Source organism: Salvelinus alpinus, chromosome 10, assembly GCF_045679555.1.
Source record: "Salvelinus alpinus chromosome 10, SLU_Salpinus.1, whole genome shotgun sequence".
In the NCBI taxonomy this organism is placed as follows: Eukaryota; Metazoa; Chordata; class Actinopteri; order Salmoniformes; family Salmonidae; genus Salvelinus; species Salvelinus alpinus.
Genome location: NC_092095.1, coordinates 34178619 through 34200659, shown reverse-complemented (window position 1 = coordinate 34200659; position 22041 = coordinate 34178619). Strand labels below are relative to the sequence as shown.

Genomic DNA, 22041 nt, shown 5'->3' with positions numbered 1-22041 from the left:
GTAAAAGAGAGTCCGAGGCCACTGGTGAGCCAGAGCGTCCGTTCCCAATGGGACACTGGGTACCTCATGGAGAAAAATAGAAGTCACTGCGCGTTTTCTCACAATGCCTAAAAATCGACATCGGCCCTGCCAAAAATTTTCCTTACCTGGGACAGCCTCTACTCCTGAGAGAGGAGGTCTCACCTGGATAAAAGATCTGCACCCGAGTTGAAGCAACCAGGGACATTGTCGGTTCTGACCAGCACAACCCGGCCCGACAAAAACAGGGGAAAGCGCCTGAGAGTCAGATACTTCACCAGTATCCATAACCCCCGAATCGAGTTGCCTTCGTACAGCGCACCGCAACCTCAGGGGATGTGTCTGTCGCGATCACCTTCATGGATACAACTCGGCCCATGGGAGCCCCCTGACAACAGCAGAGGGTCCCACCACTGGGCCATGGCCCGTAGGCCTGACATGGATACCCGAAGCGACCGGCTTAGGCTGAGCAATGCATCCAGGTGAGTAGCTAGCACTCAATACTGAAAGGTGGCGGGACCCAACCATAACCACACTGGAACGACTTCCATCACAGAAGCCATCATATCCCATATGCCAAGATATCCCTCTAGTGGTGCGGGGGCTGTGCTTTGGCAAAGTGGGTGGGGTTATATCCTTCCTGTTTGGCCCTGTCCGGGGGTATCATCGGATGGGGCCACAGTATCTCCTGACCCCCCCTGTCTCAGCCTCCAGTATTTATGCTGCAGTAGTTTATGTGTCGGGGGGCTAGGGTCAGTTGGTTATATCTGGAGTACTTCTCCTGTCTTATCCAGTGTCCTGTGTGAATTTAAGTATGCTCTCTCTAATTCTCTCCTTCTCTCTTTCTTTCTCTCTCTCGGAGAACCTGAGCCCTAGGACCATACGTCAGGACTACCGGGCATGATGGCTCCTTGCTGTCCCCAGTCCACCTGGCCTTGCTGCTGTTCCAGTTTCAACTGTTCTGCCTGCGGTTATGGAACCCCTACCTGTCCCAGACCTGCTGCTTTCAACTCTTAATGATCGGCTATGAAAAACCAACTGACATTTATTCCTGATTATTATTTGACCATGCTTGTCATTTATGAACATTTTGAAAATCTTGGCTCTCTCTAATTCTCTCCTTCTCTTTCTTTCTCTCTCTCGGAGGACCTGAGCCCTAGGACCATACGTCAGGACTACCGGGCATGATGACTCCTTGCTGTCCCCAGTCCACCTGGCCTTGCTGCTATTCCAGTTTCAACTGTTCTGCCTGCGGTTATGGAACCCCTACCTGTCCCAGACCTGCTGTTTTCAACTCTTAATGATCGGCTATGAAAAGCCAACTGACATTTATTCCTGATTATTATTTGACCATGCTTGTCACTTATGAACATTTTGAACATCTTGGCCATGTTCTGTTATAATCTCCACCCGGCACAGCCAGAAGAGGACTGGCCACCCCTCATAGCCTGGTTCCTCTCTAGGTTTCCTCCTAGGTTTTGGCCTTTCTAGGGAGTTTTTCCTAGCCACCGTGCTTCTACACCTGCATTGCTTGCTGTTTGGGGTTTTAGGCTGGGTTTCTGTACAGCACTTCGAGATATTAGCTGATGTACGAAGGGCTATATAAAATAAACTTGATTTGATTTGATCATCCCCTGTAGGCATAGGCACTGGCAAAAACAGTGGGACACAGAGGAAATTTGGCTAAGCAGAGCCGGAACCTGGACACCCTCCGTGTTAATAGTAAAGCGTGATACGTGAGTGAGTAGCTTGAGACCTAGAAACGGAATGCGCTGAGATGGAGTCAGACAGCTCTTTTTCTGGTTTCTTATGAACTGAATACGGGACAGTAGCATGGATGTGTATAACACTGAATTCCCCCTCGACTCCGCCTCCACCAGCCAGAGTATGTGAGCAGAGCGTGCCCAATTTGACTGGAGCGTGGAGCAAGTTTCCCCAAAGGCTGGAGCGTCGGCCTCCCCCCCGCTCCAATTTCACTCCAGTACCGTTCACTTCACGAGCTCAGTGCATGCCCGGCCCAGCATGCATTGTAGGCTATTTGTGTGCTTCTATAGCACCTTGCTTTAGCTACTGTCATGGAGTTCGCTAAATCTTTTCATAAAGAAAATGATAAAACACACAGGTGCAAAATCAAAGTGACAAAGATGAGGAGGACCAAGACCAAGAGAGGTAGTGCGGTGACGTACTGTTCACAACTAAAGAATTATTGTGGAATCCGAAAAGACACCTATCCCAAAAGCATGATGGTGTATTTACTATGTGCACATGCTAACAGAAGGGAATGAGGTGGGTAGCTAGCTAAGTGTGTTATTGCATCAAAGTATTTATAAACAAAAAAATCTGACATCTTAAAAGTTATATTATCTATACAATAGGCTAGAATAGATTTTGGCCCAATAGGCATGACATATTATCTTTTTCAAGGAGCTTTCCGTTTTTTGCCTAAAAACATTTAGGCCTACCTATACACATTTTTAAAAACAACTCTGCATCCCTGCCCAGCCTGGCACGAGTGGCCTGAAGAGTCCCAGTGGCTCTGCAAGCACGGAGAGGGTATTATCCGCTGCTGGACTGATCTCCAGGCACCATCGCGTGAGCCTGATGCCAGATTCTGGTCAAACTCGTGTTTGTAAAAATTAATTCAAAGGCACTGTAGACTAAGCCTAATAAGGTATTTTTCGTTTCATTTGTATTTAAGTCAGGCTACCTGTCTGGTTCTTGACCTAGTTAGAGAGTGTTTATATGCCTTTTAATGTAATGTAATTTAATGTAGCCTATTTCAAATGATGAACGCTTCTTACAGTCACTTTTCATTCTGTTAATTAACATAGTTTTCATTCAAATCATATGGTTTGGTTTCAATACTTCAAAACCAAATTGTATGTCCGGGTGGTCACAATAGTAGACGGGTGTTGGTTAATAAATGGAACGAATTTGGAGCGGCAGTTTTTTTCCCTGTGACCGAGGAGCGGTTATTAGCCTAGCGGTTGGAAAATATGTGCATACTCTGCCACCGGCCAATCAATGTAATAGCGATCGGATCGTGAGCATTTTGAGTTTGTAGACTGAGGTGCTTGCTGAGGGCACGTAGTTCGAGAATAGGACGCAAAGTCCCGTCCGTTTTCGTAAACCAGGAATACCGGCTGTACTAGAAGTCCCGGATCTTCGACATAGGAACCACTCAGATTGCCTGCTTCTGGAGACGGGAGGATATTTCCTCCCTAAAAAATGGTACTGAGGCTTCGGGAACAGTCGACGTGATGATGCTGCAGACGCGTGGGGGGATGCACAACAAATTGTAGCCTGTACCCTGACGTCACAGACGCATGATCCAGGGCGACAATGCGCATGCATGCCATTGGTCGGAGCAGACAGCGACACTCCCGTGAAGTCCCATCTGAAATTGGTTCTTCTTCCATTTCCACCACTCTTGACAACCGTGCGTCTGAACATGGAGAAGGAATACTTTTCATTGAACTCACATACCTGTCAACGTTCCACCCATCAAAACTGTGGAACTTGGCTGAAAAAAACAGTGTTTATGTGTCAAGGTTTGCCTAAAGCCCGGCCCACTCTGGGTACACGGGCTCTGGCAATCAGTGACGTACCCCGATTGGCAGTGCCACATGAAGGCACTGTTGTCACAACGAGCCTCACCGGGTTCAGGCGGTAAGATGCGTTTCAGTAACCGGCTGGCACCCAGCGCTGGACCGCACACATAAAACATAGACCCAGGGAACAAAACGTTATCATGGAGGTTACCCTACCAACCAGTCATAGGCACTAGCGACAAAACGCCTTGTAACCTAGCTGGAAATTGAACAGGTAGCTCTGAAATCGCCTATAGAGCCTATAACCTGCATCACTAGACACCTCATAGTGACTAGTGAGCTACAGGCAGGAATCAATGAATCCCAGTAATGAACCAGCCATGAGCACACTGACCCAACTTGTCACTCTCACCCTGGGGAGATTGATATACCCCTTGAACACTGTGAACACAGTGGAACGCGGGGTAACAGAGGCGGCAGCATTAAGCATGGACAAGCTTCCAACATACGTTGTGCTTCTGTGAGACTGCATAGCCTGCATGAAGCCTGGCCCCTATATAAGCACAGGGGGCTCTGGCAATGGCTGACGTAGTACGCCGTCTGCCAAACGTGGGGGCACTGTTGTCACAGTAATGTTTTTGCGGAGGGGCGCACTGGTCACTCAGACACATGCCTGGCCCCACGCTCCGGGAGTTACCCCAGCCAAGTGCTCAGAGGGCTGCTTCTATATCGGAGGTGCACTTAAACCCCATTTCCGTCACTCCCTCCAACTCCAGGCACTTAAAATAGGAATGGGGTTGCTGTAACGCTGGGGGAAAGCTAGTAAGTTTCACTCACGGAAGTTAAGCACGCTAGCCAACGTTAGCAAGGAAGCTTTTTAGCATAAGCTAGGCTAGCTAGCCCAGCAACACCACAGTGGTGAGGCAGTAATAGCTATTATAGCTAGCCTAGTTTATGCTAGCACGCCATGCAAAGCTCATTTAGCTAGCCCAGTGTCGAAAGTCTACGTAGAACCGGACCCATCCTTAAGAAGTCTATGAAGAGAGGAAGCCAGTGCTTGACTGAGGCAGACACAAGTGGCGGGGGGGTACCCCTGAACCTGGCCGCCCTCTCTCTTCGAGTAGCCTCCCGTGTACCGAAGGTGACTGACTGAAACCAGACTAGATGTAAGTTACCACTTATTTGCCTTGCTTGGCCTCACCTTAGGAGAGGAGATTTTGACGTAGACGATGATAGGGGCCAGGGAGGTCTTTCCCAGTTGGGCCGGGTGGTTGATGGTGTCTGCGTCCAGAACCACCAGCTGCAAGGTCCGGGCCAGCTCAAAGATACGCTCTATCTCACTTTGCACTTCTGCTACTAAGAGAGAACGAGAGGGACAGCATTAAGGTTGGAGAGACAGAGAGAGAGAGTGAGGGAGAGAGAACGAGAGTCAAGCCATAAATCCGCTTTCATTCCGCCCTTCAGTTATGCGGCTTCGAGAGAAGGAGAGATTATCAAAACTGAATGGCTATAGGATCATGTGGAAATATGGAAGTAACCCATTTAAAGTGAGAGAACATGTATTAGCTAATGCACTTTCCCCCCAGATAGACGTGGTTAGGTCATAAACATAATTCACAGACAGTCTAGGAAATCTCCCTCAAGCAACACTTCACTTCATTACATTTCATTAGAAGCTCAAACAAACTTGTGTTTGCACATCCACTGCTGCAATGACTAAGACACACTTGTTGCCGGAAATTGAGCTGAGAGTCCAGATGTGTCTGGTGATTATAATACATTATGGATGCATCCCAAATCGCTCTCTATCCCTATATATAGTGCACTACTTTTGACCAGAGTTCTATGGGCCATGGTCAAAAGCAGTGCACTATAAAGAGAATAATAGGGTGCCATTTGGGATGCATTTTATGACGATGTTTTTCATATCAGACGCTTCCTGTTGACAACACTGGGTTTTGATGATATCTAGGCTGAAATCAAACAGGAACTATCAGCTGTGACTGGAATGCAACATAGGCCGTATAATATTACTTTTGACACACTAACTCAATTACATAAATGCTTAACTCAAGTAACGGGTCTGCTTGTAAGAGATTCCTGAAATACCTTCAGCAACATTGGGAACAATTGTTGTTTTCAGAAAAGTCTTCATATCTATTGCCATCGAGACAGAGTTAGGGTTCAGCGCACTGTCAACACTTGTGTCCCTGAGGTGATTAAATAATTATACAGTTGCATTGGCTTCCAGTTAAAGAGCTTGTCATCAAAAGTGGAGCACAGAGGCTGTACAGAGCTGTGCAGTGCTTTAAGTGTAGCCCAGTCTTAAAGTATCTTTACAAATGAGTGGGGGCGTGGGGGTAGACGGAGGGAGGTGCTACTAGCTTCCATCCACGCTCCGTCTGAGGCTCCACAGAAAGGGCTTTACCCCGGGACATCGCTGCCAGAGCAACCGGCACGTCAGAAAAGTAGTGCTCTAAATAGGGAATAGGGTTCCATTTGGGACATGGCCCAGGAGTAAAGTTATAGAGCACCGTTGCTCATGTCAGTGATCCAATACAAAGATTAGTACGGTGGCTTCCATAGTTCCGTTGGCTCTCCGGCCACCCCCGTGAGGTCATAGCTGAGGAATCTGTTTCATTCTAAACCGCAGCTTGTTAATCAAGCCCGTTAAAATCAGCTGGGTTCTTGACCTTGTTATCTGGCAGCAGGCTTCTGGATTCTCCTCTCTTTCCCTATCTTTTGTTCCAAACACAACCCTTTTTAATCACATCCCCAGACAGGTCAAGCGTCCCCTTCCAACATCTGTAGGTCTGCATTATAACCATCTCCAAGGCTTTCTTCCAAGTGGCACCCTATTCCCTATATAGTGCACTACTTTTGACTGGAGCCATATGTCCCCTGGTCAAAAGTAATGAACTACACTCTTAGTAAAAAGGGTTCCAAAAGGGTTATTCAGCTGTCCCCATAGGAGAACCCTTTTTGGTTCCAGGTAGAACAATTTTGGGTTCCATGTAGAACCTTCAGTGGAAAAGGGTTCTACATGGAACACAAAACATTTCTACTTGGAATCAAAAGGGTCCTACCTGGAAACAACAACGGTTCTTCAAAGGGTTCTCCTATGGGGACAGACGAAGAACCCTTTTAGGTTATAGATAGCACCTTTTTTTCTAAGATTGTATAGTGTATAGCAGTGGTGAAAAGTACTTAAGTAGTTTTTTTGGGTATCTGTATTTTACTATTTATATTTTTGACAACTTTTACTTCACTACATTCCTAAAGAGAATGATGTACTTTTTACTCCATACATTTTCCCTGACACCCAAAATTACTCGTTACATTTTGAATGCTTAGCAGGACAGAAAATGGTCCAATTCGCACACTTATCAAGAGAACATCCCTGGTCATCCCTACTGCCTCTGATCTGGCGGGCTCACTAAACACAAATGCTTTTATTTTGAAATTATATCTGAGTGTTGGAGTGTGACCCTGGCTTTCCGTCTGGTTTGCTTAATATAAGGATTTTTTTTTATTATTCGTACTTTTACTTTTGATACTTAAGTATATTTAAAACCAAATACTTTTAGACTTACTCAGGTGTATCTTAACTGGGTCACTTTCACCTTTACTTGAGTCATTTTCTTTTAAGGTATCTTTACTTTTACTCAAGTATGAGAATTGAGTACTTTTTCCACCACTGCTGTATGAGGTATAGGATGCCATTTGGGACACATCAGAAGACTTTGTTTAATCTTTTACTCCTTCCCTTTTCTCTATGCAATTAGTCTCTCGAAATACAAAGGGCACTAGAGGAACACAGAGGTCTCATACTTCCAGAACTTACCAAGGTTGGAGCGTGTGTTGGAGCGCTCGATGATGGCGTGTTTACTAGGGTTGTTGAGGACGGAGCGTTTGGCAAGAGAGATGTCTGCCGTGACACGAGTGATTGATATTCTGATAGGAAGGCAGAGGAAAAAAGAACTGGTCAGAGAGAGAATAGAGCGTGCTCTGATTTCTGAATCAAATAGCCTTGATTCATGATCAATATCAATAAAAAATTGAACACTTGGAAAGAGCACTGTATTCAAAAGAAAAAGGGGACAGCAACCAAATCACCATATGACGAGGGGAGAGTTGTGACTTCTAAGGAAGGTTTAGTAGACGAGGACAGAGATGGTGTGAGTATGCTTATACTCAAATACCATATGTAAAACATCTTGCTAATGATCAAAAGGCTTGCACTCCGAGAAGAATATAAAACAGTTTACAGTATGAGTACAGTATGAGTTTTGTAACATCATTTATTTACTGTGGATGGGAGACTGGCCAGGAAGCCCAGGCAGGGACTGGTGCACGGAGAGGAGCTGAGGAGAACCCTGCGCTGCACTAGGGCCCACTATGGCCTATTAAGGACATGGAGAAGGCCTATTTAAAGCAACGGCTAGCACACATCTCCAGGCCAAACAAACTTGTTACATACTCCTTCGGCAAAACCTCCCGGGACGACTAAATACCAGCCTATAGGACTCAGGCAGAGCAGACTGAACAGGGATAAAGAGAGGGGGAAGGAAGAAGAGCACGTACCTCCCTTCAAATCGGTGTTTCAAAAAGTCAAACAGTGCTTTTTGCATCATATCTGTCACCTGCAAGCAAAAGGGACAATAAGAACATAGTGAACATTTAAGGAACTACCATCATTTCGAAAACAGACTGTGTGTGTGTGTTTGCATGGGTGGGTTGGTTGGTGAATTGAAGCAAGCTCTCTGTTGGTGAGAGAGGGAGCCCCACAGCACAGACTGTTGTTTCAGAATTGACTGAGAGCACTTTAGCCTTTCCCTTGTAAACAACTGTGCTCCTCCTCAGCTTAGTGTGTCCTGTTCTCATCGGGATCCAGAGGACCCTCCCCTGTCTGCCTCCCATGAACCACAGAGACAAAGCTCAGCTCTGTTGGTGTGTCCATGTGTCCACAATGAGAACAAGTAGTAATAGTGGAATTAGTGTAAACAGAACGTATTAGTGAGTGTAGTAGTGGTGCTAGTACCAGTAGTAGGGTTGCAGAATTCAGGTCATTTCCCCAAAATGTCCAGGTTTTCCAGAAATCCCATTTGGAAGATTCCCTGGGTTTCTGGGAAACCTGGTAATTTAGGGAAAGTTACCGGATTTGGCAAACTTAACAAGTAGTGATCTAAATAGAATGTACTAGTGGTGAGGGTGGTAGTGTCAGTGATAACCCCTTATAACAACTGCATAACAACTTATAACAATCCCTTATAATAACAATGCTGTTACCTCATAGCCCTTCAGTGACGGTCCAACCAGGACCACAGGTCGCATGGAAGGCACAACGTCGTATGGAGGGATGTGTTCCGTCTGCCCGGCGACAGAAAACAACCCATCAGCTTCACATCCAGGGGAATTAGTATACAGAGGCCGCAGCCCAAATGGCACCCTACCCCCCTACATAGTGCACTACTTTTGACCAGCGCCCTGGTCAAAAGTAGTGCGCTAAATAGGAAATAATGGCGGCATTTTGGACGCATGCACACTCAACATTACACACTAAGTCCAGGGGAAAAAGCAAAACACACTATACCATTTATTAGAACTGAAAGGAACTTGGCAAACTATGAAATGAGTTGTTCTAACTGTGAGCCCCAGTTTGCACTCAACACACATAAAGGGTGCCAGTTAAAGGGGCAATCTGGGACTGGTACATCCCTTCATCCATCATGGTTTTCTGGTCCATAGAAATAGGGGTGTTTTGTTTTCAACTTGAATAAATATAAAATGGTAAGACGTTATACTGAATGATACTCTAGACAGAGCAAATACTAAGATCATCTCTGAACTGAAATTCACTGACACCGTAATGAATTGACAAGCAGCTTAACATAAGAACAACAATTCAAATCTGTGTGGAGGTCAAGGTATACTGAGCAGAATCTCTCATTTCATAATTGTTATCTACTCAAAAGGGAATGTCAGTAGAGGAACTGGTTAGTCAGAACAGGGATGAAAGAACTAAAACGGTAGGAAACGGTAGAACTGAAACAAACTAGCAGAGAAACCCAGTCACACAGCGACAGAGTGGGAGCTCAGTGCATCTCAGTAACAGCTTCAGAGGGATGCGTGTGTGTGTGTGTGTGTGTGTGTGTGTGTGTGTGTGTGTGTGTGTGTGTGTGTGTGTGTGTGTGTGTGTGTGTGTGTGTGTGTGTGTGTGTGTGACAGTGAGGCAGTAGACCTCTAATGCCACATCTGTGTGTGCTGTCACAGTTCCAGCCGTGTGACGGTGCAGTATGTCTGAAGAACGCACCGGCAGACAGACAGGACTGACACGCCATCGCTTCGCAGGGAAAATGAAAGCGCTTTCTCCTCCGCAGGAGCGACAGTGCGTGATCTGAGCACTACTGGAGACAGCTATGACAGATGGATGAAGAGAGAGAGAGAGAGAGAGCGAGAGAGAGGTGATAGCACTGAGTCTGTCACACCTCTACTACCTTTTTTCACAACTCAATATTACTGCTAACTACAGTATCTACCCCTCTTGCTGTTTTTGTTCCATCTCACCCTGTTTTTGTGTCTTAGCCTCTCCTTGCAACGTCTTCCTGTCTGTCGCTCTCTCCCCCTCCAACTCTCTCGCTCTCTCTTTCTATGTCTTCATCTCCCCCCCCCCCCCCCCTTCTCTCTCTCTCTAGCTCTCCCTTTTCCTGTATCTGTCTCTCTCGGTCCGTCTCCCTCTCTTTCATTTTTCTTCAACTGCTAACATCTGCTGCCGTCACTGGCTGTCCCTGGGGAACTCTCGTTACATCAGAGCGGGGAAAGTGCTGCTAGATGCACGCCAGAGCATCCAAGTCTGGAGCACTACCGGTCAGGACACTGAAATATTTTAGGCCATATTTCGCTGGCCTAGGCTACAGGGTTATTGTTACTAAAATATGCATGCTGCTGGATGATGGAAAATGGTGGCTATTGTTTCCATTGCTGTTGTAGTTGTATGGTCTTAGAAAGGAGATGAGACTGTACCTCTTTATCTGATTATTGTAAAAAGAAAACTAAAAACGGAATAAATATAATGTTACAAGAAGAAAGGACATGAAATGTGAACGGAGAGGAGTTTTCTGTTTGCTAAGCTTTGCATCAAGTCAAGACATGGAGTGCGCACACAATGACCGAGAACTATTGTTGTGTATGCAATGTGTGTATGTGTGTGGGTTATGTGTATGAGGTTGGCCTACACACACACAGACACACACACACAAAGACACACACACACCCCATCATGTGCCAAGAAAACCCTTATGGGATTTCCATAACTCCTCTGAAATTGTGTATTAATATGGCAGTGCTTGACAAAATAATGTTTTTATTGTAAGTTGTTTCATAATTAGACTAACGTGAGAATAGTTGTTGTATTTGTTCTAATGGAGGTCACACTTGATTCATGTTGCTGTGTGATAAAGATTCACAACCAAACCAACAAGGATGCTAATAGCTGTCACTGTAGATTAGGGCTGTGGCGGTCATGACATTTTGTCAGCAGGTTATTGTCATGCAAAAGATGTCAGTCACAGGTAATTTACCATTAATTAACACATTTAGCATGTCCAGGCCTCCTCTGATACAAGCCAAAATATATTTTGATTTGTTGAACACATTTTGGTTACTACATGATTCCATATGTGTTATTTCATAGTTTTGATGTCGCCACTATTATTCTACAATGTAGTAAATAGATAAATAAAGAAAAAACCTGGAATGAGTAGGTGTGTCCAAACTTTTGACTGGTACTGTACATGGGCGGCATGGTGTGATTATAGGTGTCACGTGTGCTCCCTCTCCGGCCCCTAGGTCACCAGGCTGCTTGTTATGGCGCACACCTGTCACCATCGTTACGCGCGTCAACGGATTATGACACTCACCTGGACTCCATCACCTCCTTGATTACCTGCCCTATCTATATATGTCACTCCCTTTGGTTCCTTCCCCAGGCGTTATTGTTTCTGTGTCATGTCTGTGCGTCGTTCGTGTTTCTTAGTTTGTATTACGCTGTGTTTATTTATTTAAACACTCACTCCCTGAACTTGCTTCCCGACGCTCAGCGCACATCGTTACAATTGGCTATTGATGATTTGAGAAAGTCGCAAAAAAAAAAGAAACTTGAGCTCTGTTCCTTGCCTCAGGCTGCACAGCCGTTTTCTCATCAACTGATCATATTTCCACCATTCAGACAAGACTATTCTCAATTTAATCTCGTTTTTGCTAATAGGTCAAATTACTTTCGATTTAGAACGGCCCGTTATCAAATAGGCAGGGGAAAAAAGACATGGAACCTGTATGCACTCGAACAGCGAATGGAGGCCGCGTGCTTTCCCACTGGTGCGTTTTGTAGGCTACTTCGGTTTTATAGCAGCGCATGTGATTAATATGAGCAGCTGAGAAGTAAATAGAACACTTACTTCTCTCCAAGCATCAACCACTGTTTAAGAAGCATGCTCTCGCTGCCCCGACAGGTGCACAACCAATGAACCAAATAGGTTCTCTCCCAGACTCATGGATAGACATTTTGGAGCGTAGCATAAAGGTAACCAGTCCATCCAGTATGCATAATAATACAGTCCACACTCAAAGGCGATTTGTTTCATTTTGGAGTAGAGGCTAGACCAAAGACATCTTAAATTAGTTTTGTTTTATGTTTTTCCGCCATGTGTATAATACGGTAGGCTATGTATTCTATAACGGCACAATCATCATTTTAATTCAGTTTTTTTTTTCAGTTTTTTTTTCCCGGGCTCGGGCTTATAAGCCAATGCATAAACTCAAATATGTGTTTTACACAGTTTCAACCCGTTGTTGAACTTCTTTCTTCAAAATTGATCATCACAGTGAGGTGAGTTTTAAGAGTACTGGAGTCCTACTGTTTTGATGACGTGTGTTTGATGTGATTTTATATTGCATTTGCATTGATGTCAGAGTGGTTAGAGGCACAGTAGAGCCCTGAGTACCAGGCCATTAGAACCTGATGAAGGGACAATAGAGCCCTGAGTTTCAATACCATTAGAACCTGATGGTCTAGCAAATTGGGTACTACCAAAGCATGTCCAGAGTGAATAACAGGAGATTATGGTGACTCAATGGTCATGTGGAATTTGACTGTGGTCATGACTCGTGACTGCCGGTGTGGCGTTAATACGATCACCGCAACAGCACTACTGTAGATACACTTCTGGTTTAATAGCTGAATACACTGAGTTCCCACTAAATCTGCATCACGCATGCACACACATGTACACACACGCACACACACACAGAGAGACCACAGCGACGACAGTGAGTTAGATGGGAGTGTCAGGAACGACCACAACCACCGCAGAGAGAAATCACCGATGCACATCCCCCAGACCCCCAAGGCCCTGCTGGTGGTTGGTGCATGCCGCACGGCAATATAACTTACCGACTTCTGCTTCTGCTTAGCTACGGCCCAGACGGAAGAGGAGAGAGAGAGGGTTAAGAAACTGGCAACATGCATGCTAATGGCTCGAACGCCCAGCGGAGGGAGGGAAGAGACACGGACTAGGGCGGGACACAGAGGACAAACAGAACGGGGGGGGAACGGACAGACGGTGGACAGGGTGATGCTGAGAAGAAGCCACAGTGAGGCAGTTGTTGTGGGTAGCTGTGCGGAACGGACGGACCGACAGAGAGAGATCGAGAGTAAATACCGGCGTAGATGCCACGTTTACCTTCTTAAAGAAGGGCATTCGTTTCTCTTTGGCTAGGGTGGGTGACATGACAGTGTTTGGCTGACTGGCTTTAGGGGAGCGGAGGTGGACTGGAAGCTCATTGTCCTCGGGGTCTAAGCCTGTGGCATCTATGTCAACGGCTACGCACATGGACAAAACACAAGGCCACCATCACACAGAGGCAAACACAGGAGGCTACAAGGGTAACATTGAACACCTAACACTGGATAGATAGACAGGTTATTCCACCACATAAACAAACTGTACAGACCATAATCAACTTACAGACAAACTAGGGTGAGCAATGACAGTAAACAATAGCACATAAGGTAAGAAAACATTTAAGGCCACAGTGTCTAAGACATAAACACCATTCTAACATTTTCACTAAAGGGCCACATCGCGTAGATTTAGCAACCAATTGGACAATATGCCTGAAGTGTACAAAAGATAGGCCAGCAGTAAGGTCAAAATAATGATCTTCCTAATGAAACTCACCCTCGTCTCTTATTTCTATCACGCTTCCATTTCAAGCCCTCTTAGAGGTTGCTGGAGGTTAGATAATAACTCCCAAGTATTACAGTAAAGAGTTTGTTTGTGTTAGTGAAAAACGTGGCAACCTTTCTCCAAACGCCTGCCGCAAGGCCCTCTACTCACCAGAGGAAGGGGGGGTGGATTTCCGCGAGTTAGGAACCACTTCACCTAAACTGGTGGAGGAGTTTGCTCCCGATTTACTGCAAAGAGAAATAATTCATATCAGCTATATAATTCATATCAGTATATCTGAGGTGTTGCGGGATGACAGTGTCGGCTATCTCAAGGGTCGGCTCAATGCAAGAATAATGATTGGGTGAGGTGCATGTTAGTTTCCATGGTGATTGCAGTAAGGTGGGGGGGGCGGGGAATGGTACGTACCCGGAATGGAACTTGCCCTGTTTGGCTCTGTGCTCGTGTTGTACCCGAGTGTTCTCAATCTTCACAGGACTGGGGATGAAACCGATTTCACAGCCTTCCTTCACCAGGCGCCCTATCCACCAGTCGTTATTAAATTTCTACAGGGGGACGGACATGAACTGGTTAATACCATCTGTGTTCTCCTTCTGCTCGTCATCATTGTTATCAACATCATCTTCCTCCTCCTCCTCATTCTCCCCCCGTTCTCCTCCACCTCATCAGCCTCGTCCCCATTTGATAGTACTGTGACCCCTGACCTCTTTGACGTGGAGGAAGTCTTTAGCCTCAAAGGAGATGGCCATGCCCGGCACGGGGACGTCGTCATCGTTGGTGGCGCAGTAGTTGACATTTGTGCGGACAGCAAACGCAACCGGTTTAGTCTGCCAAAAGAAAGAAAACGAAGAGATGCAAAGTTTTGGCTACACAAGATAAGACATGATATAATGCCAGGTTTCTCTTGTAGGCTGAAACCTTTGTCTTGGGCAGTAAAAGCTGAGGATGAAGAAAAGAAGGGTGATATGCACATCCTGAACTTGAGCATACCAGTGCTAACTAAAACATTATACTGAGATAGGAAATGAGAGTCCCACACGTGGAATAGGCTGCTCCCAAGTGCATTATTCCAACACCCAAATACACCGTTTTGACTTCACAGAAGTCTTTATCAGGAGACAAAGCTGAGCTCCATGGATTCGTTCCCTGAATCGAATTCTCCGTGATATTTTTATTACCGTCTCCAGCTGAGAAGAGAGTAGTGCTATTTGCGGGGCTATTTTCTCCCCCCATTGTGTGAGGTGTAAAAAATAACTGTAGTCAGAGATGCTGCCTGGCAGGCAGGCTGTGACTCACCCACACTCACTTCTATCTTTATGAATGAGCCTGTTAATGTACTGGCTACGTCCCAAAATGACACCCTATTCCCTATATTAGTGCACTACTTTTGACCAGAGCCCTACGGGGTTATAGGACAGTCTGGTCAAAAGAAGTGCACTAAATAGGGGGCCATTTGGGACACACAGGGTGGATGGCTGTGCCAGAGGGAAAGAGGTCATACGTGATTTTATAAATGGAACACATTTGATCCAGCCATTGTACAGATTCTATCCACCAACCATTTGCACAGGTGCAGTGTGCTCATTGTTAGTCAGAAGGAAACACATGACAAAAACAAAGTTCAGTTAAGAAACCGTCGAATCATTACAAGACTAATCCTAGTTTATATTTTTATATAGATAGATATATAGATAGATCTCTTTGACAAGTTCAATTACAATACGACCACGCGTGGATAATGCGTTTAAAATAATCGACGACACAACGTTTGACAAAGTATTTCCATTGTGGTTCTCTAAAATAAATGGTTCAAAATGTACAAACATCAACATGGTAGTCCTAGGCTACTCAGTAGACCTAGCCTTCTGGGCGTACTTGGGTTACTCAACACAAAACAAAGGACAGGGCGACATTGTCATATCCTAGAGCAGGACTCCCTCCTAAACTGAGTTAGATGATGCCAAATGATGGTGATGCCAGATGATGGTTTGATGATTGTGATGCCAGTAGGCCTATGGTCTCAAGAGTCTTCCCAAGTACCCCTTGTGGATAGGCCAAGTACCCCTGGTTGGGAACCACTGATGTACCCTAAAGCAGGGAGACAGAGTAGGGAGACAGAGTAGGGGAAGACACCCTATTCCCTGTCAAGTGCACTAATTTTGATCAGGGGCCCATAGGGTCAAAAGTAGTGCGCTACAATATAGGGAATAGGGTGTGGTTTGGGACACAAACCCAGTCAATCTGAATAAAACAAATGTAATAAACAGCATTCCCTCCTAGGGCCTGATATAACCGCTTTATGACACAGACAGATCGATTCAATGCAAGATAATGCAAATTCCACAATATTTTTTGACGAGACAGGAGGGAGCAACATGTCGTACAACCCCCCCCCCCCGCCGTAGCAAGGTATTACATTTTCTGTGAAAAGGGATTTAAACAATAAAGACTTAAAAAAAATAGGTCACTGACTAGAGAAAAGAGACAGGAGAAAAAACATACACAGACTCCAAATCGTAACCTGATTGTGGCCGTAAGAATATCCATTTTTAAGATAGAATCGTTTAGAAGGGAATTACATCAAATGTTATTGGACATGATAGTAATCTGAGCTGAGTTTGTCTGTGGTAGCGGCAGTTGGTGACATGGACATGGCCCTATCCGGATTACATTTCCTCTGCCTGTGAGAGCGTGACAAGCTCCTCTGTCGCTGGTGGCCGATGGAGAGCCAAGCCAAATGCACAGTGACACAACCCATAGTAATCTCCCCTGGCCCTTTGCTAAACGTTTACCTGTAGATGACAGAGAAAGGGAAGCTGGAATGCGACATGGCTGGCTTAGCTTACCACTAGCAAAAAATACATCAAATATCCATGTAGCATAAACCCAATGAAAACCCTTGAAAAATGCTATAAAAACGACAAACGAACATTAAAGCAAAAATTGACTGGCCATACGGCAGTTAGGGTGAATGCCAGATGGGCCGGTCCATCTTTAGCCCAGTGGGCTGGTCTAAATTGGGGGTTTTGCACAGAATGCTTATTATTTGGCTAATAATGGGGACCTCAAGGAAAGACATTTGCTGGTGTTTATTGCCCAGGCACATTTCCGCTCCCAGTGAGAAACCATACAAATGGCCTTGTAAAGCACTAAGCCTATACAGTATACAAACCCATAGATGTGGCAACAACTGTTAGGTAAGAATCGTCCTCCAAGGAAAAGGGGGCATAAAGAACACTTAGAGTAGGGAGCGTAATTCTTCCCAGTCACCTTCAGCCTTCACCTATCTAATGAGCCCCATTAGAATGATGGCCACGCAATGTACCATTCTCAGGCGAAGAGCAAACAGGATGCCATTTATTCTCATTCATTCCTGATGTCCTTCAATGTCAGATAATGCTTTATAAAAATATGAAACCCGGTGCAAAGCGACAATGATAAACCTCTAAAGAAAACAAGATAAATACACATAATTTATAATCCTCTCTAAATAAGCTTGGCAGGAGAGTACAGCACATCCCAGGAAAGGAATGAATGGTTGTATGTGTATGTGTGTTGGTCAATGTCAATGGAGTAAATGTACTGCGCCTGAGTGTGTACAGCACTAGTACATGACACACAGAGGACATTGTGTCCTTGGTTGAGTCTGTTTAAAGCCACACGGCTGCCGTGCTAAGGTGTTATGTTCCGTCAGAGGCAGTGTCCCAAATGGCACCCTATCCCCTACATAATGCACTACTTTTTGACCAGAGCCCTATGGGCCCTGATGAAAAGTAGTGTCCTATGAAACAAATAGAGTACCAATTTAGAACACAGCCAGGTAGTATGTGCCTGTGTGGTCTGGGGGGACTGGGACTACCTTTCTCATGCTCCACTGCTTCTCTCTCTCCAGTCTCTCAGTGATCAATGACATGGTCTGTGACGTCAGTAGCCCATGCTGGAGTATTAATGCTGTTTCACAGTGGTTAATGCTATTTCACACCAGTGTGCATCTGTGTACACACTCTCCTGACCTCAGATGCCACCGTGGATTATCCCAGGTGACAGGCGCTGTACACTGTGGCGCCGTGTTGTTCTCCTCTCCTGTCCATCCCCCTCTTCCTCTCCTCATCGCTCCTCTCCTGTCCATCCCCCTCTTCCCTCCTCTCCTGTCCATCCCCCTCTTCCTCTCCTCATCGCTCCTCTCCTGTCCATCCCCCTCTTCCCTCCTCTCCTGTCCACCCCCCCCTTCCCTCCTCTCCTGTCCATCCCCCTCTTCCTCTCCTCATCGCTCCTCTCCTGTCCATCCCCCTCTTCCCTCCTATCCTGTCCATCCCCCTCTTCCCTCCTCTCCTGTCCACCCCCCTCTTCCTCTCCTCATCGCTCCTCTCCTGTCCATCCCCCTCTTCCCTCCTCTCCTGTCCACCCCTCCCCTTCCCCCTCTTCCTCTCCTCATCGCTCCTCTCCTGTCCATCCCCCTCTTCTCTCCTCTCCTGTCCACCCCTCCCCTTCCCTCCTCTCCATCCCCCTCTTCCTCATCGCTCCTCTCCTGTCCATCCCCCTCTTCCCTCCTCTCCTGTCCATCCCCCTCTTCCTCTCCTCTTCCCTCCTCTCCTGTCCACCCTCCCCCCTTCCCTCCTCTCCTGTCCACCCCCCCTTTCCTCCTCTCCTGTCTACCCTCCCCTTCCCTCCTCTCCTGTCCATCCCCCTCTTCCTCTCCTCATCGCTCCTCTCCTGTCCATCCCCCTCTTCCTTCCTGTCCACCCCCCCTTCCCTCCTCTCCTGTCCATCCCCTCTTCCTCTCCTCATCGCTCCTCTCTTGTCCACCCCCCTCATCTCTCCTCTTCTGTCCATCCCCGTCTTCCTCTCCTCATCTCTCCTCTTCTGTCCATTACACTGTTCCTCTCCTCATCTGTACGTAGCACAGGCAGGCCTTCATTAGGCATGCAGTATTGACCGCAGCAAGAAAATAAGTACAATTATAATTCCAAATTTATTCACCTTTTATAGCTTTATTCATGACACAAAGAATCTCAAAGCGCTTTTTAAAAGGTAAAACAACAACAACAACATCCTTCATGATAGGGTCGGGAAAGTTCGTGGCTTGAGTGGTCATCAGAGGAAGGTGGTCATGACATAAGGGGGAGAGGTGAGAATGAGAGATGGGGATAGAGAGAGGGATAGAATAGGAGAGGGAGGAAAGGCTGGTAAGGGAGTGAGGGGCTGGAGAAGAGAGTGAGGGGAATGGGAGAAAGAGGAGGGGAAGAGAAAGAAAGGAGAGAGAGAATAGAATAGAGAAACGGCTGACATAAGAGAAAGAGAGTGTGAGGGGTGAACTAGAGAAAGAAATGTGGTTGATGGCCAAATAACACCACAGGGTCCTCTCCAACCCTCCCCTCTCTTTCTCTCTCTTAATACCACTCAATTTTGTGCATATTTCATGAACTAATATCGTGAAGCCTTCTCTCTAACGGTACTGCCATCATTATAAGATGCCTGCCCTGCGTGTTGCCTGCCTTGTCATTTGTAATCTGGCATCGTCCTTGCATTAGCAGGCCACAGTGGATCTAGGACCATAAATCAAGATTCTCGTATTGTTTCACCTCGAGCAAATGTTCCGGATTGTTCCGAAGTCGAATGTAAAGCCTTATTGCGAGCAGAGCGAGTACAGTGTGCTAGCTCTGAAGTGCGAGCCCGTAAAATGTGTTTTTATGCGCCGTGGTAAGGTCCCCTTAACCTTCATCAATCCAGCTGGAGATTTTTTATTCTATAAATGAGCAGAGCCATATGGCCATTTCAGCACTGCCCATGCATAATGAAATAGATAATGAGGACAGCTCTCTAAAGTCCAGACATTTGAATATTTTACATTCATATCGAACATAATTGGGTGACAGTGATTGATTGTTGAGGCTATTTTTACAGGGGAAACGAGAGGTCTGTCTTGGTTTGAATCTGGGGTTGTGTCTGAAATGGAATCCTATTCCCTATATAGTACACTACTTTTAACCAGAGCCCTTTCTCTTTTCTCTCTCCCCCCTCTCTATCTATATCTACTGTATATATCTCTCTTCCCCTCTGTCACTCTCTCTCTCTCTCGCTGTTTTTCTCTGTTTTGTTAACTCCAGTGTATCTCTGACTCCTTGGTATTGCTCTGAGGTGATAAGAGGAAAGGAGGGCAGACAGTGCTAGTTTGTTGTCAGTGGTGAGTGTGATTTGAGCTAGGAGACACTGCCATAGGAGGAGAAGCCTGTAGAGTTGATTAAAGCTGTGCGGTCAGACAGAGGGGCTCAAGGGCCCGTAAGGGGATACTGATGTGAGAGACCAGTGGCCTCAGGGAGACACAGCCTATCTCCATTTAACTCTGGCTCGCTTCGCGTGTACTGCCCAGATCTGGGCTACGACTAAACACAAACAAACAAAGACGCGCACACACACACACACACACACACATGCAAGCACGCACCAGGGTTTCATATGACATTGAAGCCAGTAGCCTATTTCTCTGATGTTCTATTGGTTTTCAAATCAACTTTATTTTATTGTCCAGTAGCCAAAGGCACAATCCTAGTCATATGTGCAACCCATTCTAGTTGTTGCATCTTTAGATCTCCCCTATTTCTACATTTCTAAAGTAAATTTGATCTCTGTCACATGAAACCGCTCGCATGTGCAGTGGGCTTTTGACAACTGTGTTTTCCGCTAATTACATTATGGAACGAACATTCGCGCGTAGCCTACTGTCGTGAGCGCATTGCTACGCAGCTATAATGTGATGGACTAATAGTTTATCAACATTTTAAGCTAAACGTTCCGATCTGTTGCATCTGACTCAATGCTTTTTAAAGTTATTCTTTCTCGCACAGAACAACAAGCGGACTAATAGAATAGGTCAACTTTGAAATGGTTGCATGTTGCGTTTATATTTTTGTTCAGTATAAATACAATTCCACAATGAGCACTTGTTGTCTCTCAAATACATCATTACACTTGTTGATTAGCTAGCTAGCGAATTTGAGCCATATTAGCATATTAGAATTTGAGCCACATGGCAGCTTCTTGTCAATGCTGCTAGATTTCTGAACGTTCATTTTCGTGATGTTGTCAGCCAACCTGTCTGTGTAGTGCACTACTTTTGACCAGGGCCCATAGGGTACTCTACACTCTTAGAGAAAAAGTGCTATCTAGAACCAAAAAGGGTTCTTCGTCTGTCCCCATAAGAGAACCCTTTGAAGAACCCTTGTTGATTCCAGGTAGAACCCCTTTTGGTTCCAGGTAGAACCATTTCCACAGAGGGTTTGACATGGAACCAAAAAGGGTTCTCCTATGGTGACAGCCGAAGGACCCTTTTGGAAACCTATTTTCTAAGAGTGTAGGGCTCTGGTTAAAAAAAAAGTACACTACTGAGGGAATAGGGTGCCATTTGTGACGTAGCCCTGGTCGGTCTGCATGTAAAGAGGCAATCAGGCCAGCATATAGCCGGATGTTTCACAGAGAGAGCCCCTTCTTGCTCACTAATTAAAAAGATAAGTCGCTAGCAGATAACCTGGCATGGATTACCCCAGCCACTTTACATGATAGACGAGCTGTAAAAATAGCTGCTCAATGATCTGGCATCTCGCCGAAAAGAGAGAGAGAGAGAAGAGAGAAAGAGAAAGAGAGAAGAGAGAGAGAGGGCTCGGGTCAGGGGAAGTGCAATCTCAGTGACAGTAATGGTTTATAAGACGGTAATTCACAAGCACCTGCCTAGCGCACCGTTAATACGTTATATACAGTAAACACTTACTGTACAGAGGTAATAGAGTCTATGTGCCCTATTGGGGTCTGGTCAAGTGCACTAAAGGGAATAGGTTGCCATTTGGAACGTAAGCAAGCCATAATAAAATGAAATACAAAAGCCATAAGACTGTTAAATAGTTAATTAAATGGTTACCCGGACTATCTGCATTGACCCCATCTTGCATTGACTCTATGCACACTCACAAGACTATATATAGACTATATACACACTTATTCGCACACACTAAATCAAATCAAATGTTATATGTCACATGCGCCGAATACAACAGGTGTTACCGTGAAATGCTTACTTACAAGCCCTTAACTAACAATGCAGTTCAAGAAATAGAGTTAAGAAAATATTTAATAAATAAACTGAAGTGAAAATTAAAAAAATTACATAACAATAACGAGGCTAAATACAGGGGTTACCGGTACCGAGTCAATGTGCTGGGGTACAGGTTAGT

At 45.6% G+C, this 22041-nt stretch overlaps 1 protein-coding gene across 10 annotated transcripts in view; it reads right to left on the bottom strand.

The window, feature by feature from the left end:
• The window catches only part of LOC139531972 (voltage-dependent L-type calcium channel subunit beta-2-like), a 101856-nt gene that overhangs the window by 10126 nt on the left and 69689 nt on the right, over positions 1-22041 (bottom strand). For 4 of the 10 annotated variants that reach the window (XM_071329023.1, XM_071329030.1, XM_071329032.1 and 1 more), the window contains 8 exons: positions 14521-14643; positions 14225-14361; positions 13967-14043; positions 13310-13449; positions 8859-8939; positions 8154-8212; positions 7414-7523; positions 4771-4925 (listed from right to left, as the gene is read on the bottom strand). In XM_071329023.1, the coding sequence (XP_071185124.1) occupies positions 4771-4925; positions 7414-7523; positions 8154-8212; positions 8859-8939; positions 13310-13449; positions 13967-14043; positions 14225-14361; positions 14521-14643 (882 nt within the window). Of the gene's footprint in view, positions 1-4770; positions 4926-7413; positions 7524-8153; positions 8213-8858; positions 8940-13020; positions 13041-13309; positions 13450-13966; positions 14044-14224; positions 14362-14520; positions 14644-22041 lie in introns of all 10 variants that reach the window. The other 6 variants (XM_071329025.1, XM_071329031.1, XM_071329027.1 and 3 more) reach the window with 3 other exon arrangements.